The sequence below is a fragment of the Podarcis muralis genome, chromosome 4 (genome assembly GCF_964188315.1).
Source record: "Podarcis muralis chromosome 4, rPodMur119.hap1.1, whole genome shotgun sequence".
NCBI classification, from domain to species: Eukaryota; Metazoa; Chordata; class Lepidosauria; order Squamata; family Lacertidae; genus Podarcis; species Podarcis muralis.
Window position 1 is genome coordinate 41,833,581 of NC_135658.1, and position 19,346 is coordinate 41,852,926.

The 19,346-nt window shown below is 43.2% G+C and overlaps 2 protein-coding genes across 2 annotated transcripts in view; one reads left to right on the top strand and one right to left on the bottom strand.

Moving 5' to 3' along the window:
* Positions 1-327: 327 nt before the first annotated feature.
* STYXL2 (serine/threonine/tyrosine interacting like 2) lies at positions 328-16,436 on the bottom strand. Its single transcript, XM_028726849.2, has 6 exons — positions 16,258-16,436; positions 14,393-14,517; positions 10,221-10,315; positions 7,871-8,102; positions 4,896-5,113; positions 328-4,049 (listed from the first exon to the last, which is right to left on the bottom strand). Exons 2-6 carry the CDS (start codon positions 14,497-14,499, stop codon positions 1,171-1,173), a joined length of 3,531 nt encoding a protein of 1,176 aa, XP_028582682.2. The 5' UTR covers positions 14,500-14,517; positions 16,258-16,436; the 3' UTR covers positions 328-1,170.
* Positions 16,437-18,759: 2,323 nt separating this feature from the next.
* Positions 18,760-19,346, top strand: part of GPA33 (glycoprotein A33) — a 28,741-nt gene continuing 28,154 nt past the window's right edge. The window contains exon 1 of the mRNA XM_028726850.2: positions 18,760-18,983. Within this exon, the coding sequence (XP_028582683.2) occupies positions 18,941-18,983 (43 nt within the window). The 5' untranslated portion in view covers positions 18,760-18,940. The remainder of the gene's footprint in view (positions 18,984-19,346) is intronic.

Genomic DNA, 19,346 nt, shown 5'->3' on the forward strand with positions numbered 1-19,346 from the left:
TCACATGGGAGATGGAGCAAGCTTTTTTTCTTCTGATACAGAAGGTGGGGCCCAAACCAATGGCTTCAAGTTACAAGAGAGGAGATTCTGACTAAACATCAGGAGAAACCTTCTGACAGTAAAAGCTGTTCGACAGGGGAATGGTCTCCTTCCTGAGGTTGTGGACTCTCTTTCCTTGGAGGTTTTTAAGCAGAGGTTGAATGACCAACTGTCATGGACGCTTTAGCTGAGATTCCTGCATTGCAGGGGGTTGGACTAGATGACCCTTGGGGTCCCTTCCAACACTACAATTCTATGATTCCATGATCCATAGCAAACAAACAGATGTGACTCTCTTCCCTTTAATGTGCACACACCAATATATAGCCTGGATTTACATTTAAAAGGGATAATCACCACTGTAGCATATGTTTTCTAAGGCTGGGCCTGATGTTTTGTTCCAAAGGTAATTTGTTCTATCTAGTGTTGTCTCCTTTATAGCAAACAAAATTAAAACCTTTAAACAAGATCTCCCCATGTGACCAATGATTGATATTTTGCTCAGTTACAAGTTGTCATGGGAACAAACATTACATTTATTCTCTCAGTAGTTTCCCTTCTATTGATACACACAAGAGAAAGAAAAGGCTCTGTGGTTTGGGATTTAGAAGGAAAGGAATAATATAAGTTCAATTGTACTATCCACAAGGGAACAGGGCATATATGCTGTAAGAGCAGCTACATTTTCAAACTAGTGGCAAAGGCTGCTGATTTTGTTCCAATTCTAATCATGATGAGGTGGAAAGGGGGGGGGAAACCAAACCCAGAGTGACTCTTCAATGATTGCAGTAAACAGAATCAAATGAATATCTGAAGCAAATTAGCTGAGCCTCTGTTGTTTCTTTTGATTATTATTGTTAATGTTTACTGTTTTGTTAAAGAAATTGTCTCAAAAACAATTTGATGCATTTCTGTACACCAATAATTGACTATTGACACAACCCCTTTTTCTTGGGAAGAGCCACTGTCATTAGTATCTTCATCTCAGGTTGAGAATTAAAGATAAGAGAATACCTGTAAGATTAATGCAGTGCTCTGTTCTGGGAAGGGTAATAGGAAATGCAATGGAGGTTGATGAAACAGAGGGGCATTTTAGTCTTGGTTTCTCGTAGGCACTGTGGAAGTTTTCTTTCAAATGGGAGGGGGAGACATGGAGTTGGCATGACTTTGTTCTCTATCACTCTGCTCCTCTCTCCTTCGACGGAGCTTTGCCGTAGTTTCTTCTTGCCGATTTCTCCAGGCAGCAATTATGGCATCATCATCCATTTCTTCCTCCTCCTCCTTGCGCATGCTTTGCCTGTGTCTGAATAACTGCCTTGATGCATAACACTCTTTTCTTTCTTCTACCTTTTCTTCTTTCTCTGCATTCTCCTCAGACTTTGAAAAGCTCTGGGTGAACTTTCTCTTGGCTCCAAACTCAGACATGTCTGAACTGGACTCCTCTTCGCGCTCTTCCAAGTGATGCGACCTGATCCGGCTCCTGGTGGGTGGTTCAGGGGATTCTGAGCTGCAGGATGGTTCTGGTGTCCTCCTGAAAAAATATGGCTCTGGACTTTCTTCTCTGGAACTTGTCTCACTGAATTTGGACCGTGTAAATGTGCGAGCTGCCTTATCTTCTTGTGCAGAGGCAGAGGAAAATCGCGAGGAGGTTCTCTGCAAGTCATCTTTGCACTGAAAGGTTGAAGAGCGATCAATTTCTTCTCTTTGAGATCTGCAAAAATTATAGCTAGAAGCCTCAGTGTCCACCTCTCTGAATGATGATCTCCTGTATTTTTCTCCACTAGCATCAGAGAAGTCCTGGTATGAGGACTTTTCTTCTGTTTTCAAGCCACTGAGCCACTTACTTACATTCTTTTCTACCTCTGACCTTATAGCACCTGCTCTGGCAAACTGGCCTGAGAAAGAAGATGCTGTGTCACTCCTGTCGTTATGAGTTTCTAAAGGGTACCTAAGGCCACCAATTACATTTTCTGCATAATTTTCTGCCTTCTCATCCTCATCCTCTTCCTTGATCTTCTTCTTCTTAAATAAAGTGCTACGTTTATTGTCACTGATAAGCTTCTCGGTCTGGTAATCTGACATTTTCTCTCTCATCTCGGTTTGCATCTCCCTTTCCTTTCTGTTAAGTTTCTTCAAGTCAACCTCATCAGCAAAGAGGCTGTAAAGAGGCTTGCTTGTTTGTGTCACTTTCCTGCCTGAGCTGGATCCTCCTGTCCTTCCACTCATTGAGGTGTTACAAGACAGCATGGACTGAGTGTCAACATATTGGTTGCCCTGCTGGTGAAATAGTGAGTTAGGTAGTGATAAGCCACTTTGTGCACCAAGCAGAGATGCCTTGTCATCATCAACTGATTTAACACTTGAAGCTAATACCGATGATGGGCGGGACAACATTAGGATCTCATTTTGTTTCTGAGCAATAGTTTCACTAACAACATTGGCAATCCAGTTCTGAATACTGGCTATAGATATAGTGTCTTCTGGGCCAACAGGAAGGTTGGGAACACCTGTAGCTACTGAATGGTTTGACATTGCCCCACTACCACCTCTAGCCTGAGAGAAAGATGAGCGATTGGTCTGCATGCTCAATACTGAGGCAGAATCCTGTGCACCATTTATGGAAGCTGTTGATGGCAAAAAGGCCGACAAAGGGATGCTTCCACTCATTGTACTCTCTGCCTCCCAGCTGCAGAGAGACTGACTTTCTTCCAGAACTTTCTTTGAGTGTTCAAGTAACTCCATTCGCCTCTGCTTTCTTCTGGAAGAAGCAGAATCTTCACCTTTAGCAAGCTCCACAATATCATCCTTATTCTCATTGCCTACCTTCTTCTGATGTTTAGCCTTCCAGGCTTGGTAAGCTGTCAGGTTGATATCTGACAAGTTCTTCTCCTCTTCCATAGCCTCTTTATTTTGTTGGCTGCCATCTTCATCCTTTGATTTATCAGAGGCCTCTGAGTCTCTTTTGTGAAATCCAAACTGAATTCTCTTGATTTTCCACCTTTCTAAGGCAGTAAGCTTGTCTTTGTTCTTTTGACAGAAATTATAAAATGAGCTAGTATCAGATAATATACTTTCCTCATCCATATCCCTCCCATTTGTTCCATTGTCAGGCCTTGGATTCTCATGACCACATTTAGTTTTGGAATGATATTTTCGAGAAGCTTCCTTCTCTATCTCCATCATCCTCTCATTCCACATATCCCAGCTGCTTTCTGTAGACATGGAATCTGTACGCCCTCTCCTCATTCTGTTAATGCCACTTGCTTCTAGCTGTTGTTTCAAGATTCTGATCTCTTGGCTACTCACACTTTCTGTTTCACTTACATCATTTACAGAACATGGCCTTTCTCCCATTCTAGAACCTCCTTCTTCCTCCTTGGGAAACAAGTAGCTTTCCATTTGGTACTTTTCATTTTTGGACTGCCACTCTTGGATCATCCGACTCGTATCCGCCTCAGATTCCTCCTGTACCTGAAATGTAAGGTCTGAGGGTTTGCTTTCTCCATCCTTGTTTGAAAGTTCCTTTGCAGGCAAGCCTTGCTTCTTCCTCCATTCTTCATAGAGTTGTTCCTCTTCTTCTTCACTGATAAGAGTAGACTGCTTGGAAACCAAGCTGGATTTTCCCATAGAGGAGGTACTCATTACACTTCCCAGGAGGCTTGTGGTGTCTTCTTCTTCCACCATGATAGAGTGGACTTTGGCTCCCATGATGCTCCCAGAATCTTCTCTCCCAGACATCAAGGAAGAGCTTCCAGCTCTGACAACAGAACTCTGGCTACTGGTTGTATCATCATCAGAATCTTCTTCACCTTCCTCTTCTCGTTCCTCCAATAGCTTTTCATTGAGCTCCCGGAGCTGTTTCAGGAAGCCATCATTGGGATATATGGCGCGCTTCTTGCGTATAGTCATCAAGGCTTCTAAGATTGTCATATGATGAAAGATCATCAGATAAGCAGCTACCAGCACTGCTGAGCGGCTGATTCCCATTTCACTGCTGACCAAGACTTTTCCTAGAAGTAAAATTATATAGGTGGTTAACTACTGCCAGAGGAATACTGGGAACAGCATCTGGAGGACACTGGATTTGGGAAGTATGTAATAGTCTATTTCTGAAACAGTTTCTGGATCAAATAAATAGTTGGTGGGGGTGGGTGGGTTCTGCCATCATTAGTCTTGATTTAATTTATCATTAATACCTAAACTGGGAACATGGTAAATTAAGTTAAATACATAATTTATATATTTCGTCACAGACATCTCAAAACATTTTAAGCATAGCAGCAAATGGGGGAATATATGCTGTAATGCATTCTAATCCAAAGCAATTCTTATTGAGCTCAGCCTGGCTTACTCTCAGTTAAGTGACACCAGTGTTGGTACCATGGTTCCCACCACACAGGCCACTCCTGCATCTTCCCCAAATTTATATTCGCTAATGTTGATAAACCACTGGGGTGAAGCTTGGTGCAAATCCATAGAAGAACAACGATGCTCCAAAACTTGGGAAGAATTTGCCCCTCACCATATTAAACATATTTTCCATTATTATATGTGTATAAATTATAAAGGTGGTACCCATATTCAGAGGAGAAACTTTAAAATGGACTTAAGTTAGTCATGTCTGTTGCTTTCAATGAGTCCACTCTGAGATTACTTAGTTGGCTTCAACCCAATGTACTTATTTATTTTCATCTTCCTAAATGGTTAACATTGCCATGGTAGAAACATTAAAAACACAGTCTGAAGAGCAGAAGGAACTTCATTAGTGTGTATGAGCGGCCCTAATACCTACTTCTCAAATGATAATGAACCAACAGAAGCTGAAAATGAGAAGTTGTGCAGTTTGCCCTACATACCTCTGTAGGTTAGTAGAGCTTCATCAAGGAACTCTGCAGCCTCCCGGAAATGTTTAGAGATGTCCATATCTGGGAAATCATCCACCTCAATGCCTAAATACTGGATGTTCATGCCATTGTAGAAGTCTGGCCCTGTATACACACCAGTGCCATGAGCAGCATTAAGCACATGAGTAATTCCTAGTCTCTTTAGGCGACCTTTATTCACTGCAACACTCCTTCAAGACAAAGGAAGAGAGGTTAGATTCTGTCTACTTTCTTGAGTATTTGAAAACTAGCCTAAGGCCAGCAATAGAAAAACAGGTTGAGTTGATGAGGAACTCTGCAAGTTTGTGCAGACTGGCAATATGAATGATCTACCCCACAGGTGATTAAAATAGTATTGTAAGTGCGAGCACGTTCACAACATGTGTTAACTATCTGGTCGAACACAAAAGGTTACAATGGCCACATTTTCATGCAGTGCTAAGACAAACCATTGCTCAGTGCGAGAGTTGAGTCCAGCGAAGAGCCCGCCCATCAGTCGGAGTGCCACAGTGGGCTCTTCTGCTGTGGGTGGCTCTGCGCCAGGCGTTCAAGGGCGATCGAGCCAGCGAGATGCTGAGGCGGCTGGCCAGCTCTGCCCTCTTGCGAGCCTGGGACTGGCCAACCGGGGGGGGGGGGGGTGCCGGGCGGATCTTTGCACCCTGGTGCCACATATGCTTAAGACAGCCCTGGCAAACATGCTGGCTGCCAGGAAGGAAACTGCACTAACTTAGCGCTTTCCTGGTCCGTTTAGGTTAGTGCAGCACAGTAGTTAATCACTGTTTGTTCTCCAGTTCCACAATCATGCTTAAACGCTCTCATCTTTAACCATGATCCCAAGGTTTGTTTTTGGCCATAGATCGTAGTAGAAGACTAGCGAGTTTAACCACGACCCCAAGTTTGGATTGTATGCTAAGCAAAACCTTGACTTAGCTGCCAATGCCACGTGGAGTTGGCATGAGCTCCCCTTTGGGAACCAGCATGATTGTGCAGTGCCAGTTATACTTTGGCTTACAGTGACATGTGCACCAGGCCAACATGACAAATCTCTGGAAGTCTCATAACGGTGTTTTATATTAGGGAGATTTATACCTCACCTTTCTAGTGTAGCCACATTACTCTGGGTGGCTAACATCACATTTAAAGAACACTTACGAAATCAATTAAAGAAACATCAGCGATACAATAATAAAACAAAGAGCCAGGAGGAGGATATAAAACCAGCTAAAAAAGGGCCAGTCTGCTAAAAGTTCATTAGCATGGCAGATCAAATACCTGCCTGAATAATAATGTCATAACCAGGCAATGGATAGTCAAGAGAAAGGGAAATAAACAGACCTCTTGAGGAAGGAAGTTACAAAATTTAGGTGGGATCACTATAGCAGCCATCGCCAATGTTTCACCAAGCCACGCCCCCACCATTGATTGGTCATACAGGAGAGCCTCCCTTGCTGACTGTAATAAGTGGCCATGCTCATTTGGAATGAGATTGCCTTCTGGGTAGCTGAGCCACCAAGCAGTTAGGGTATTTAGAAAGTTGCTGCACTTCATCACTGGGGTCATAAATGCCCCACTGATAAAATGTTTACTATTGTTGCCCTGGGCACTGTGGCAAATGCAGGGAGCAAATCATCTGCAAGGCACATAAATGATTCTCCCAGTGCAACACCATCAAGATATCTCATAAGGCCTTCGTTCCAATATGTACTGGGATTTTGAAATAACTGGGTTAAGGAAATATGATGGCTGCAAATGTTAAAAGACTCATATACCAAATTGTGTCATAATCACTGTGATTTGACATTTGGAAACTGTGACAAGCAACCATTGGGGGAAAAGCTTTTTTTATGAACAAAAATGGCTCAGAAATTAGAAGACCTTATTTATAATTCATGCTCTTTTGTTTAAAACAGCATTGACAGCAGCTGTTATTTGTACATTGGCTGGTCTTCTTCTTAAAGCAGGCTTTATTCATACCATGAATCAGAGAGAATCAGGGCATGGCAAGTGGAGGCTGGAACTACATAATATGGTCAACACCTTTCGACCTCTTAAAGTAATGGCTGTGCATTTCCCTCTGGCATCGTTTAATAATGCAAAATGCATGGTGTGATGCCATCACGTTATAATTTTTTCCACCCCCGCAAATGGCAGCCAATTAGGTGGAAAAAGGAAGTGAAAAGTCATAATGCCATGTTACAAGTTCTGCATAACTAAATGTTATGAAGGTGATAGAAGGAAGAGACATCAGATTGCCTGTTTCAGTGGCAGCTGCACCTTGGCTGCAAAGTACAATTCTGGCCTGATGGAGGGAAAGGAATCTTCACTTGTCCAATTTAAACTTTCAGATTCCAACAATTATGTGAGATGCCAATTCCCCAATGCAATAGAAACAGCATCAACTAGTTGACTAAGAAACTGACTTCCCTCATTAATTTGGTTTAGGGGTTTTTGATCTCCCACCACTGGTGTATGTACAATCTCCTTGACTGCATTCAAATCAAGAATGCATTGTGTCACTAACAGGAACGCAGGCAGGAGATCAGGCTATAATATTCACCCTATACAGTGGAACCTCACGTTATGGATGGGATCCATTCTGGAGGCCCATTCATAACACAGAACTGACGTAAGCTGAAGCGCTGCGTCGGCACACACGCACGACGCTATTTAGCTCTTCTGCGCATGCGGCAAAACCCAGAAGTAACCCGTTCTGGTACTTCCGGGTTGCCGCGGGACACAAGACGAAAACACACAACCTGCAGCAGACGCAACATGAGGTATGTCTGTAACAGTTTCTGCCTTTATAGTGGTATTCTTTACATAAGTTTATCTTGGGATGGGACACTTGAAAGATTTTGATTTTTCACCTAGGATTATTTATCTTCTTCTCCAATAAAGTGCGAGAAGTCCAACTCTAGGAATGATAGAGAAACAGTCTTCCTACTCACTTTTCTGCTATGAAGACATTTGGCCAGACTTCATCAACGGCATCCTTTGGAGACTCAAGACGGTCTTTCACAAGTGCCCTCTGCAAATCCATGACACATGGTGTGTTGAACAAGCTGGTATCATCTATCTTTTCCTTAACCCGATTGTACAAGTCTTCCACCAGTAGCTGCTCTGCAGATTCTAGCATCCCTGGGCACCCAGAATCTGCTTTCACCTCCTTTGTCTTCAGCTCTGGAATGAAACAACACTTACATTTTCAAAATAGCACCTGTTTACCTTTGACAATGGTAAAGCAGCTTAGTCATGCTGGCCACATGACCCGGAAGCTGTACGCCAGCTCCCTCAGCCTGCGGTGAGATGAGCACCGCAACCCCAGAGTCATCCGCGACTGGACCTAATGGTCAGGGGTCCCCTTTACCTTTGACACGCTTCTCAATGAGTGTTCAACAAAGGGCAGATTCACACCACTCATTTAAAGCACATTCAGTGCACATTTAAAGCATGTGGCTCCTCCCAAAGAATCCTGGGAACTGTCATTTGTTTGGGGTGCTGGGAATTGTACCTCTATGAGGGTGAAGCTACAGTTCTTAGGATTCTCTGGTGGAAAGCCATCTGCTTTAAATGTGCATTGAATGTGCTTTAAAGGCATGGTATGGATCTTCTCAAAGTGCCTGGGCCCTTGATCTGAGCTATCAATGTTCAAGCTATAATCTTGATGGACTATTGAATATTGAAATCATATTGATGGGATCTTGGTAAGCCTAAGCCTTGTGATCTTCATTTGAGAACTTTCTCCAGATTTCCCCACCTAATGAAGTGAGACAAGGAAAGGGATTTTCAGTGACTTTCCCTCCTGTATGGAATGCCTTGCCACAAAAGGCTCACCTGATGCCATGCTATGGTGTTTTAGGTACCAGCTGGATATATTTTTTGTTCTCTCGGACCTTTTAATTATAATGGAGACACCTGTTTTGTGCTTTTAGAACTTTTCACCAAGTTATTCCCTTTGCTGGTTTCACATTGTTTTAGCTGCCGCATTGGTGTTTATTTATATATTCATCACTGGTTTTAGTGCCATGCAAATGTTGAACTTTAGTTTGTATTTTTAATAGTCCATAAACTGCCCATAGAACTCAGTCACATGGGTATACAGATGTTATAGAACAAATAAAATACTGTATCATAGCATTCTACTGTATTATAGTATTTCAATATAGAGTTAAGTAGAATCTCATTCCAATAACGAATGGAAGGCAGAAAGTAGCCTGGCTAGCTTTTAGGGCGAACACTTCATCTATAGTTGCAGAGTGTGCTGTGATGCACCACCACTGAATTCAAAAGAAAAACCCCTAGAGTCTTGTTTAGCAAAATGTAGAAGAGAGACATATCAAGAGGGGTTGTTTGGCACTAGAGTAGCTTTCATACAAGGCCATTTAGCCTTGTTAAGGCACTTCATTATAACAATGAGTAGAATTCCCTGAATAGAATTTAAATGGTAAATTCATGTGCTACTTAGTATAGCATTAAATATCCAACAATACCCAACCCCATGGCCAGGGTTCTTCTACAATATTTAACTTGGAAATACGGGCTGTTCAGCAAAGGTCCTCAGCAACTGTACTCAGAAGGTTTATCCTTGCGTCTTTTGCCTCTGATTGCTTCTTGTTCAGTTTGGCAGTAGCATTACTAATACATTGCCTCTTCACTAGCTGGCTCCTATAACCCATGGTAGGAAGCTTTAAATATTTATCTCTATTCATTATTCTTTTTGTATTAGAGGGAACCAGTAATTAAAGCCCTCTCTCCCCAGTTGAATGGGAGTTGACTAATTAAGGGGCAATTACCCTGCTAAATAGGAAGCATTTAGAGGCAAAGGTGAAGAAACCTTCTAATTCAAGGTACAGTAGCTCAGCGAAGCTTCAGTGACACTTTGCCAGTTCACACACTAGATAGGCTGAAATGGCAAATGTTTTAAATTAAACAATACAGGAAAACACAGGAATGGAATAGTGATTAGTATTGATATCTGTGATTGAGTCCCTGTCAGGGAAGAAGGCGTGGTAATGATGATGATGATAATAAAGATGATGTCATATGGAATCTCTGTAAAAAGTGAGTGCATAAGGACAGCAATTAAAAAATACACTGTGTTTATGGAAGTAACCTTAATCAGCAGAGGTTCTATAAATGGTCTCCAGATATTATAAGATAATTGAGTTGAGAGGGAGGGACCAGAAATCATCCAGTCTATTCCTCTATTCAAAAGTGAGGGCACCTACTCACCAGCCTCCCCTTACTCATAAACTCATAAACTCATTGTCTTCATTGCTTTTTCTTTCTGCCTCCTACCTTCGTTGATGATCTGTTTAGCAGCCACAGCAGATGACAGATGGATGGGCTCCATGAAGATGCTCTCGGTGTCTGTATCCGATAACACCGAATATCTGTTAATAAATGGCAACGATGTGAGGCAAGCTTCTACAAGTTGTTTGACTCACCTTTGACAGCCTCCACAACTATTTCAAAACAGAGCAGCCTGAGGGTGAGGGGAGACTGTACAGCAGAACAGGAAGGGGGTGACGCTGGGAGATGGCCCATGTTTGCATACACACAAGCAGTTTAAAAAATGTCAAAACAAGTTTAAATTTCCCCATAATGCTTCTTTTATTATTCATTCTCATCAATGTGTTCCTCTTCCCAAAAGTGCAGAATTAAGATACTATAACATAAAATTCATCTACAGAAAATGCTACATTTCCCTTTGTTGTATGTTGATTTTACCATATGGAGGCACATTTGTAAACTGGAGTAATCGGTGGGGGGAAAGCATTTCCCAGCAAAAACAAAAAAATGTTTGTATAAACTAATCTACTGTCTCCCATTCCCTATTCCAAAATGAAGAGCAAGAATGCTCTCATAGTAGATACTGTAGTGATACACAGATTTTGTAATAGAATGCTTGTAATATTCTTTGATGTACAGTAATGCAGGTGGGGACGAGGAACTTGTTGAACCCGGTATCAGCTCAAAGGCAGCTCAGAGGCAAATGATGCACTGCTGTCTCCCTTTGACTCTGGGGTTTATCAGCCCACATCTCTCCCCTGGAGATAAAGGGGAGCACAGAGCAAGGAGCAATGACCAAGCATTAGGCCACGAATCCCCCTGCCCTCTAGTGACACTCCAGTTACCACTGTGGTAAAGTTACGGAGTCCTGTGTCTCTTCTTACAGAAGAGGAAGAGGTTTCCTTTTCATCCACTAGAGGGTGGATGATAGTCCAGATGTCTCTGACTGTTGTAAACAGAGGGTTGCCTGACAGCTGCATTAATCAAAATTGGTCTCCATAGCAACCGACCATGAAACGTTATATGGGCAGCCAGCTTCCCAAGGCAGTGGCAGTGGAGAAGGCCGGGAGAAGCCTGTGATGTCTAGGGGTCAAGTGTACAAAGCACCAGAGAGCTGGGGCTTTAGCTAATGCATATTAAGCTGGAGGGACTGGCTGAGGAAAGAGCAGGAATGGAGCTCTGGTGTTTATGTAGCAAGTGTGAGCATTGCCCTTTCATTGCCTCTGTCAAAGGTAAACAAAGTTTTTGCCCCCCCCCCCCCCCCCCGCTTCAGCCCTTTTAAAGTTAAGGCTGCCATTTTGCCTAGAAATCGATTACTTAGGGCAGAATTCAACTCATGCATCCCAGCAGCAGAAGCCAGCATTAGGACTTCAGTTTGTACAACAGGGTTCCCCCCTCTCCTTCTTCTGTGTCCCCCAAAATTGGCTAGGAATGGTCAAGAGAACCCCCAGAACAGCACCTGATTGTTCCATCTGGCAAGCTCTAAAGCTTGCCCTGGCAGAACAATCAACATAGTGCAATGTTGAATTTCACCATTAAAATCTAGACACACCATCCTCTACAATACACCCTGCAGCACAAAGATGCTTTTTCCTTTATAGCACCAGAGGATGTCAGTTTGAGTTACGCCTCCTCAACTTAAACGAAGATCTGTAATTAAGGGACTGCAGGGTGTTGTTCTGCCAGCATTACAAGCAAACATACAAGTAGCACTCATACTTTTAAGAGATCCCTTGCCTTCTTGAGTATGCTGAAACTGAAGCAGAGACAATGTTTTGCTCCACTGATAGTGCTACTTTCAAAGCCACCTGTTTGAGGTGTTGATGCAGAAAATCCAATTAGCTTTCTGCTCATGGATGTGTGAAGGAAGCCACCAAGTGGTCGTTCTGCAATGATCAAGCCGGTCGGCACTGATGGGAGTTGTAGACCAAAACATCTGAAGGGCACCAGGTTGGAAAAGGTTGTTCTACAAGCTAAGGATATGAAAACTATCTCTGGCAAATTCCTAATTGACATGCCATTTGTAGAAAGCATGAAACCTTTAATGGCTGTGTATCTTTAAAGCACATCAAAGCACATTCTGGGCACTGTAGTCCACCCCTCACAGAGTAACAATTCCCAGAAACCCTTAACAAACTAGTGCCCAGAATTTTTGGAAGGAAAGAATGTGGCTCAAATGAGCTTTAAAGGTATGATGTACACAGCCAGGGGCAGGGAAAATGCGGCAACTCTAAGAACAGGAGTTTTGGGTTTGGAAGCTCTGTTGTATTGGAGCAAGTGAAGAAACAAACAGAGAGCCCTTCCATCTCTATTGAGGACTGCTGGATCCATAGTGAAGAACAACAGGCTGGTATAAAAAGCCTCTCTCTGCCAACAACAAGAAAAATGTTAGTTAAAAGCATTTTGAGTTGCTTAAACCATGAATTCCTCCAATATTTTACAGGAGGAAAAATAAAACACCTGTTGAAAACGTTGAAAATCAGGCACAATAATTTAGGGAATATATAGCCCTTCAGATGTTATGGGACTCTCCTCCCATCAGCGTCAGTCATCATAATCAATGGTCAGGAATGATGGAAGTTGTAATCCAGCAACAGCTGGAAGACCAAACTTTCCCCATCCCTGATTTAGGCATATTTAACTGGCTGAGAGAAAATACCATTTAAAACAACATTCTGAGTAGATATGAATAGAATTTAACTGTTAAGTTGTTTAATCACAAAATAGATTTGTGCGTCTCTAAGAGAGTGGGTGGTCTTTTCCCCTTTTGCTCCTCCCCAAAGAATAATCTAGCAGCATGGTAAAGAGAAAGCACAGATCACCCCAATAATATCTAAAGTCAAAGTGACTGCCCTCACGTACATATTCAAAACACTATGGAACTTTTTAAAAAAGCAACTGCAAGTAGGTTTAGGGCATATTAACAATGTACATGCAAATGAGCCATATGCAAAGAAAAAACTGAACTTGGCCAAGTGTATCTAAGCTGCAGGAAAGACAGATGGTTTGGCTAGCAGCACTCAGTCTCATCATCAGCCATGGGAACAGAAACAGATAAAAGAAAAAATGAATCAGCCTACAGAGCCTGATTTATCCTTTAATATCCCTAAGGAATGGAACTAAGAACACGCCAGAAAACAGGAGCCCCTTTTACATGTTCAGTGAATGCATGGGGTGAGGGTTACTTGTGACTACGTCTTTAAGTGTAACAAATGTTCATTAATAGGTTCTACTGAGACACTCATATAGACTGGACCATGCTTTTGCTCACTGCCTCCTTCCTTCCTTTCTCAGAGACTAAAAAGTTCCAAATGCTGCAACCTTTCCACCTAGAGGACTCGCTCAAATTCCCTTGATCACTTTGGTTGCTCTTTTCTGAACCTTTGATGGCTCTACAATATCCTTTTTGAGGTGAGGCGACCAGAACGGCACACAGTATTTCAAGTGCGGACATGCCGTAGCTTTGCAAAACAGCATGATGGTATCAACAGCTGTATTTTTAATTCCTTTCTTAATGAATGATCCCTAGCAAGGAATTCACTCTCCCCCCCCCCCCGCCACACCAACAGTTGCCACACACTGGGTCGAAATCTACTGAGCGATGCCTTTTAATGAGAAAAAGGCAAGATCACACAGGTTTGGGGCATTGAAGAAGGCTCTCTCTTGCAGACCAAAACGTGCTGGATAAAGAAAATCTCAAAAATAGATAGGGGCTGACTACTGCTTTCTAACTGGGATTACTGGGCGTGCCTCTATGCAAGACCCAGAAATCCCGCTTCACATAAGATTCCAAATTTGTACAATCAACTGAATCAAACGCTTGAATCCAAACAAATCAAAGAACTGTGAAAAGGCTGATGCAAATGATGGCAGCTTGGGTGGGCTCTGTTTCCTCTGTGCTGCCTCACTTAACTTTGATAATGCTTTCCCCCAATAACACTTGAATTTGTGGAAAACCTCAGTTGACCCAATTAGATTAGCTAAATAATGCATGAGCTCTCCACCCTGGCTTCTAAAAGAAATAAGAAAGAACCCTTTAAATTCTGCCTTGCTCAGGGTTTGGATAATGCACAGGGTTAGCGTAAGGTAATTTTAAAAAGGGGGGAAGGCTAGAAAATGGCTGGTGTTTGTTCCGTGTGATCAGAGGGATATAGAGGCCTACTTGGCAAAAGACTCACCGGCTAGGAGAGGGACTGCGAAGATAGTGGGCCTGGACGGCTTTCACATCAGGGCCTTCTCCGTCGGGCACCACCTGCTCACCATCTGAATCCATACCACTTGCCATAGTTGCTGTGGGAACACGCTGGAATTGGGGAGGGTGGGATTAGGAGGATCAGAACGTACTAAAAGGCAGAGGCACATTGAGCAACCCATCTGCCAAGCTACAAAAAGCAGATCGGTGTGGTTCAGAAAGGGGGTTTGTGTGTGACTGAGAACGTGAAATATGAGAGGTTTCCTTTCCACGACAAACCACCCCAAGCAATTGAGACCAAACATTTGATTCCACACAACTTTAAACCCCAGGCCTCTCTTCCAAAGAGATGTTTGCCATAAAGCGATACCACCCACTGGAAAGGAGGCAAGACACTTCAGAAGCACTATATTAATGGAAGTTAGAGAAACTGTTAACATACCCTCCAACATTTCTCTGAGGAAAATGGGGATGTCCCAATCCAGAATGATAGTTTTTCTATATATACCCCACACATCTTACGGGGTTGCCCCACCCACTCTGGGCAGCTTCCAACATATATAAAAACATAACGAAACAGCAAACATTAAAGAAAACTTCCCCATACAGTCATACTTCGGGTTGAAGTTGCTTCAGGTTGCTTCGCTCTGCGGCGACCCGGAAGTAACAGAACACGTTACTTCCGGGTTTCGCCACTCACGCATGTGCAGACGCCCAAAATGCTGTCACGCACGTGCGTGGAAGCAGCAAATCGCGACCCGTGCAAGCGCAGACGCGGGTTGCGTTCGCTTCAGGATGCGAATGGGGCTCCGGAACGGATCCCGTTCACATCCAGAGGCACCACTGTACAGGATTGCCTTCGGACAGCTCAGGGGTCGGATAACTCCATACCCTCCAACATTTCTCCAATGAAAATAGAGACATCTTAAGGAAATGTGAGACATTCCAGGACCAAATCAGAATCTGGGATGGCTTCTCTAAATCAGGTACGTCCCTGGAAAATAGGGACATTTGGAAGGTCTGTGTTAATATCCCTGGGCTCACAGTCCCCAGCAGTCTGCCTGCCTCCACCCCACTTGGCAAAACTGAGCTGGCTGCCTCTTGGGGGAGAGCAATCCAGGGCCATGTGGGTCCAAAGATATACACAGGTCCAATATACACACAGAGGGGTAAGTGAGGGCCATCACATCCAACCCTAAACCAATGGTCCCTGATTAGTGGAATAGGCATATGCATTAAAAGTGCCTTCTAAAAGCAAAATCCTTTTGCTTTTTTTTTAAAGTGTGAATGTTCACATAGGTAATAGCTATTATGAAGTATAAAAATAAATCACAATAAATGCTCTTAACAGTGCAGCCCTATGTCTACTCAGAAGTAACTCTGGTTGTGTTTAGTGAGACTCTCCCCCAGCTAAGATTGTAGCTCAGAATAAAGTAGGGCTGGAGGTTTTTATTATTATTTTGCAATTCAATTTTCTGAGTGGACCTATAAGCCTTACCATCGCACTTGGTCCCCCACCCCACAGCACTCTGAAATGGCACCCCTGGGATCCTGCTCTTGGGTTGTTAGGACAAAGTCTAGAGAGGCAGCACTTCTTTCCTGAGGCTTCTCCATGCAGGGGAGATGTGTGATAAATGTGCAACAAAAATACCTGCTCCATTTCAGGCCGCGAGGGAAGATGCCTCTTCCCTTACACAGTCCCCTTTCTCGCCCCCCTTGCAGCTTGTCTCAGATGTCAGGAATGCAGCTAGGCCTCCGCAGGCAGGGTGGCGGTGGCAGTTGTTGACACCACACAATGACCCAGCAAGACCAAACGAAGCAAGAAGCTACGAAAGCCCCACAGCAACTTACCGGTTCTGCTGGGAGGGTACGTCTCCTGACAGTTTAATGTTCCTTGTTAGCAGTAAAGTGAAGCACCCAGTCAAAAAAAGAGCAGGGAATTAGGCCGCCGGGATCACAGTCAGGACAAGGGCCGCTGCCCTCCTTCCCTCGCTGTGATTTCTTCCCAAAGGGGCAGGACAACTGTCAGCCTCAAATTTTATCAGCCTTCTAATAATAGCACTTCCAGGCACTGGCTGTCAGGTTGCCGAGAGAGAAGTGCAGTCCCTGCTTGGGCTTTTTAACTCTATCCCCACCCATTGAGGGACCTCACTTGGCTGTGGAATAGGCCAAATATATGAAGGGCAATCATGCTATTTGTTTTTATTGGGCGCCTGAGCCGTGTCCGTTCAGAGGTCAGAAAGGAAGCTTCCTCCCTGTCTCAGAATTTTAGTCCTTGTCATCCCTACCCCCCTCTCCCTGTTGGACAAATTTGCCCCAGGGATCTTCCCCAGAGGGAATCAATTGCTGCATGATAAGAAGGAGTCTGACACCGAGATCAGGCAAAAACAAACGTTGTTTATTCTTGAGACAGCGCTGCATGTGCAACTCCCCAGCTCATGCTGTAAAGAGGGAGGCCCTATCCTGTTTACATTAAAGGTACCGTACTTTATACCCTATAGTCAGTCCAAATTTCCCTCCTACATTCTCCTGTTGGTTAGGAGACTGCAGTTTTCAGACTTCCCGGGCCGCCTATTTCATATTTCCCCCTTGATATGTACCCCCTCCATTACATACATCCCATGATCAGGCTGATTAGCTCTAGCTCCACCAGGGGTGGTTTGACCAAAATTCATAGCCTTTTCCAGCATGCTCAATAGTTTTCTAACTGTTCTCCATTTTTCCTCGTGATTCTGAGTCACTCAGAAACCTTCCTAGTACCTTATAAGGCATTATCTTTCGGCTACTCTCAGTGATTTCTTAACTTGACTTATTACCACGAGTTTCCTCTTTCTTTGCAATGCAAGCAGTTACAACAACAAGGCATGGTCATTTCTGTTAAGCTTTTCCTACCCATTTATCCCACACACCCCACATCACATTTCTTCTGAGCCATCTTGGATTACCACAGAACAAGACAAATGGTTAAATAAAAAGTCCTCTTAGGGGACCTCAGGAGATTAATATTCTTTCATTCCCATGAGGTAACTCAGAACATGGGAATATGCCTTATACTGAGTCAGGGTGTGAGAATCCCACACCCCTTGCCCTAGGCGCCACATTAGTGGGTGGTGGCAACAGAGAGAGACAGAAATAGAATGGGAACCCCAGATTTACTAGGCTACCCTACCAGGTTGGTACTGGAACATGTCACTTTCCTTATCTCAAAAGTACAGTCTTAGAAGAATGAGATAACCAACTATGACTGAAAGACTATGACACATTAAAACATATTGGTGTAAGTTGGCTGCAATATCATCCACTCAACGGAATTTTTAAACAAGATAAAATGGAAAATGGGTATGACAAGATAATTTCTGAACTAGATAAAGAACTCCTCTCAAATAAAAAAAAAATCTGTCTAAAATGTATAAATTATTATTAAATTGGCACCTAAAAGATGAAGAAGTCAAAGATGTAATGATAAAATGGGCGCAGGAACTCCAAACCTGCTTTACTTTTGTAACCTGAATTTTCTGTATGGATAGAATCCTACATAAAAATAAAGACAGTTTGGAAGTGCCCTCAGTTTCAAACAATGGACACAAAAATACTCCATACCTGGAATTTTCAAATAGTTGTGATGTCTTGTGTGTACACAGAATGTGTTCCAAACTTGCGCCAAAGTTCAACTTTTTATGTATTGTGAAAGGGACACATTTCTGGTACTCTTGTATGTGAGTGAAGCAGAAATATATGATAGCAACAATACAGTGATCTCTCAAGGGTTTGTGAGAGGTAACACAACCCTTTGGCCCCTGTTTCAGGCAACTACAGGTGGTGCCTGAGGAAAATTAAGAAAAGCCAGGATTCCAGAAACATAATAGTGATTTTCTGAGCTATAGCTATAAATGTACCCTAGACAGTAAATTGCAGCACAGTGGGTGGAGAAAGTGGAAAGTGTTTTAACAGCACACAACATGAAAACAGTGCTGAATAAACAAAATATTGTAGCACATCTGTCAGGTTAGCAGAATGAATAGAAATTAGGCTAGGCTGCCACAGATAACACCTAGTCTTGATGTCTTTAATGGCTGAAGCAAGCAGCACTCTTGAATAATCACCAAAAAAATTGTAGTGCCTGCAGCAGCAGCAGCAGTGTGGTCTTCTTACCATAATATTTTTCTCATGGTACTTGCACGAGCACTTTCACCTGGGCGTTTGTGATACGTTATTGCTTCCTTTGTGTACTCGTCTGTCAGAAGGGATCAGGAATGATAGGTTGTTTGCTTAGGTGCGGATAGGGTCAATTAAACAGGCAGGGTAGTTTCCTTCAGCTTGAAAGGGAAAAGATAAGAACACAGCCTGCCCTCCTAGTTTGAAGGGGCGGGAAGGTGAGCAAGGGTGAAAGGGGAAGGAAGCAGAAACAGCACATACAGCACAGAAGAGGGGAGACAGTCCAGGCTACAGCAGGAAGGCAGGTTGTCCTTCCCTCAAACTTCAGATTTATCTTTCATTACCTGGATGTTTGCTTGGGTGAGGGGAAAAGCGCACCATGATGGCGAACAAGGAAGTAACATGGTTTATACTCAGTGCAGGTGAGTAGTACTTTTTGCCTACCAGTGGTATGCTAGTGCGATGGACAGGGAGAAGGTGCCCATGGATATTTCATCGTACAAATCTCAGGCCTTGCAGTCCAACAAATTTATAGTAGATACCAATCTGTTGTGCAGGATTTTGGTGTCTCCCATAAAGTCTTTCTGTTACTGGGATACTGCACTGACCCTGTACTCATACAATTCTTTGTTACTGTTGAGAAAATGTTATCCCCCCCCCCCCATTGGCACCTCTATGTACTTTGCAACAGCCGCGTAGAATGTGGATGAAGAAGCAGTGTTATGGGTACCTTTGTGATATTTCCAGGGTTAAGCAGCACAGGACCTAGGACTACACCAATTTAT

Excerpts from the sequence above, each read along its gene's own strand:
- STYXL2 (XM_028726849.2), bottom strand. The coding sequence starts at position 14,499 with ATGGCAAGTGGTATGGATTCAGATGGTGAGCAGGTGGTGCCCGACGGA. Across the intron at positions 8,103-10,220 it reads TAAACAGATCATCAACGAAG|AGCTGAAGACAAAGGAGGTG; the intron begins GTAGGAGGCAGA and ends GTTTCATTCCAG. Across the intron at positions 4,050-4,895 it reads AGCTCTACTAACCTACAGAG|GAAAAGTCTTGGTCAGCAGT; the intron begins GTATGTAGGGCA and ends TTTTACTTCTAG.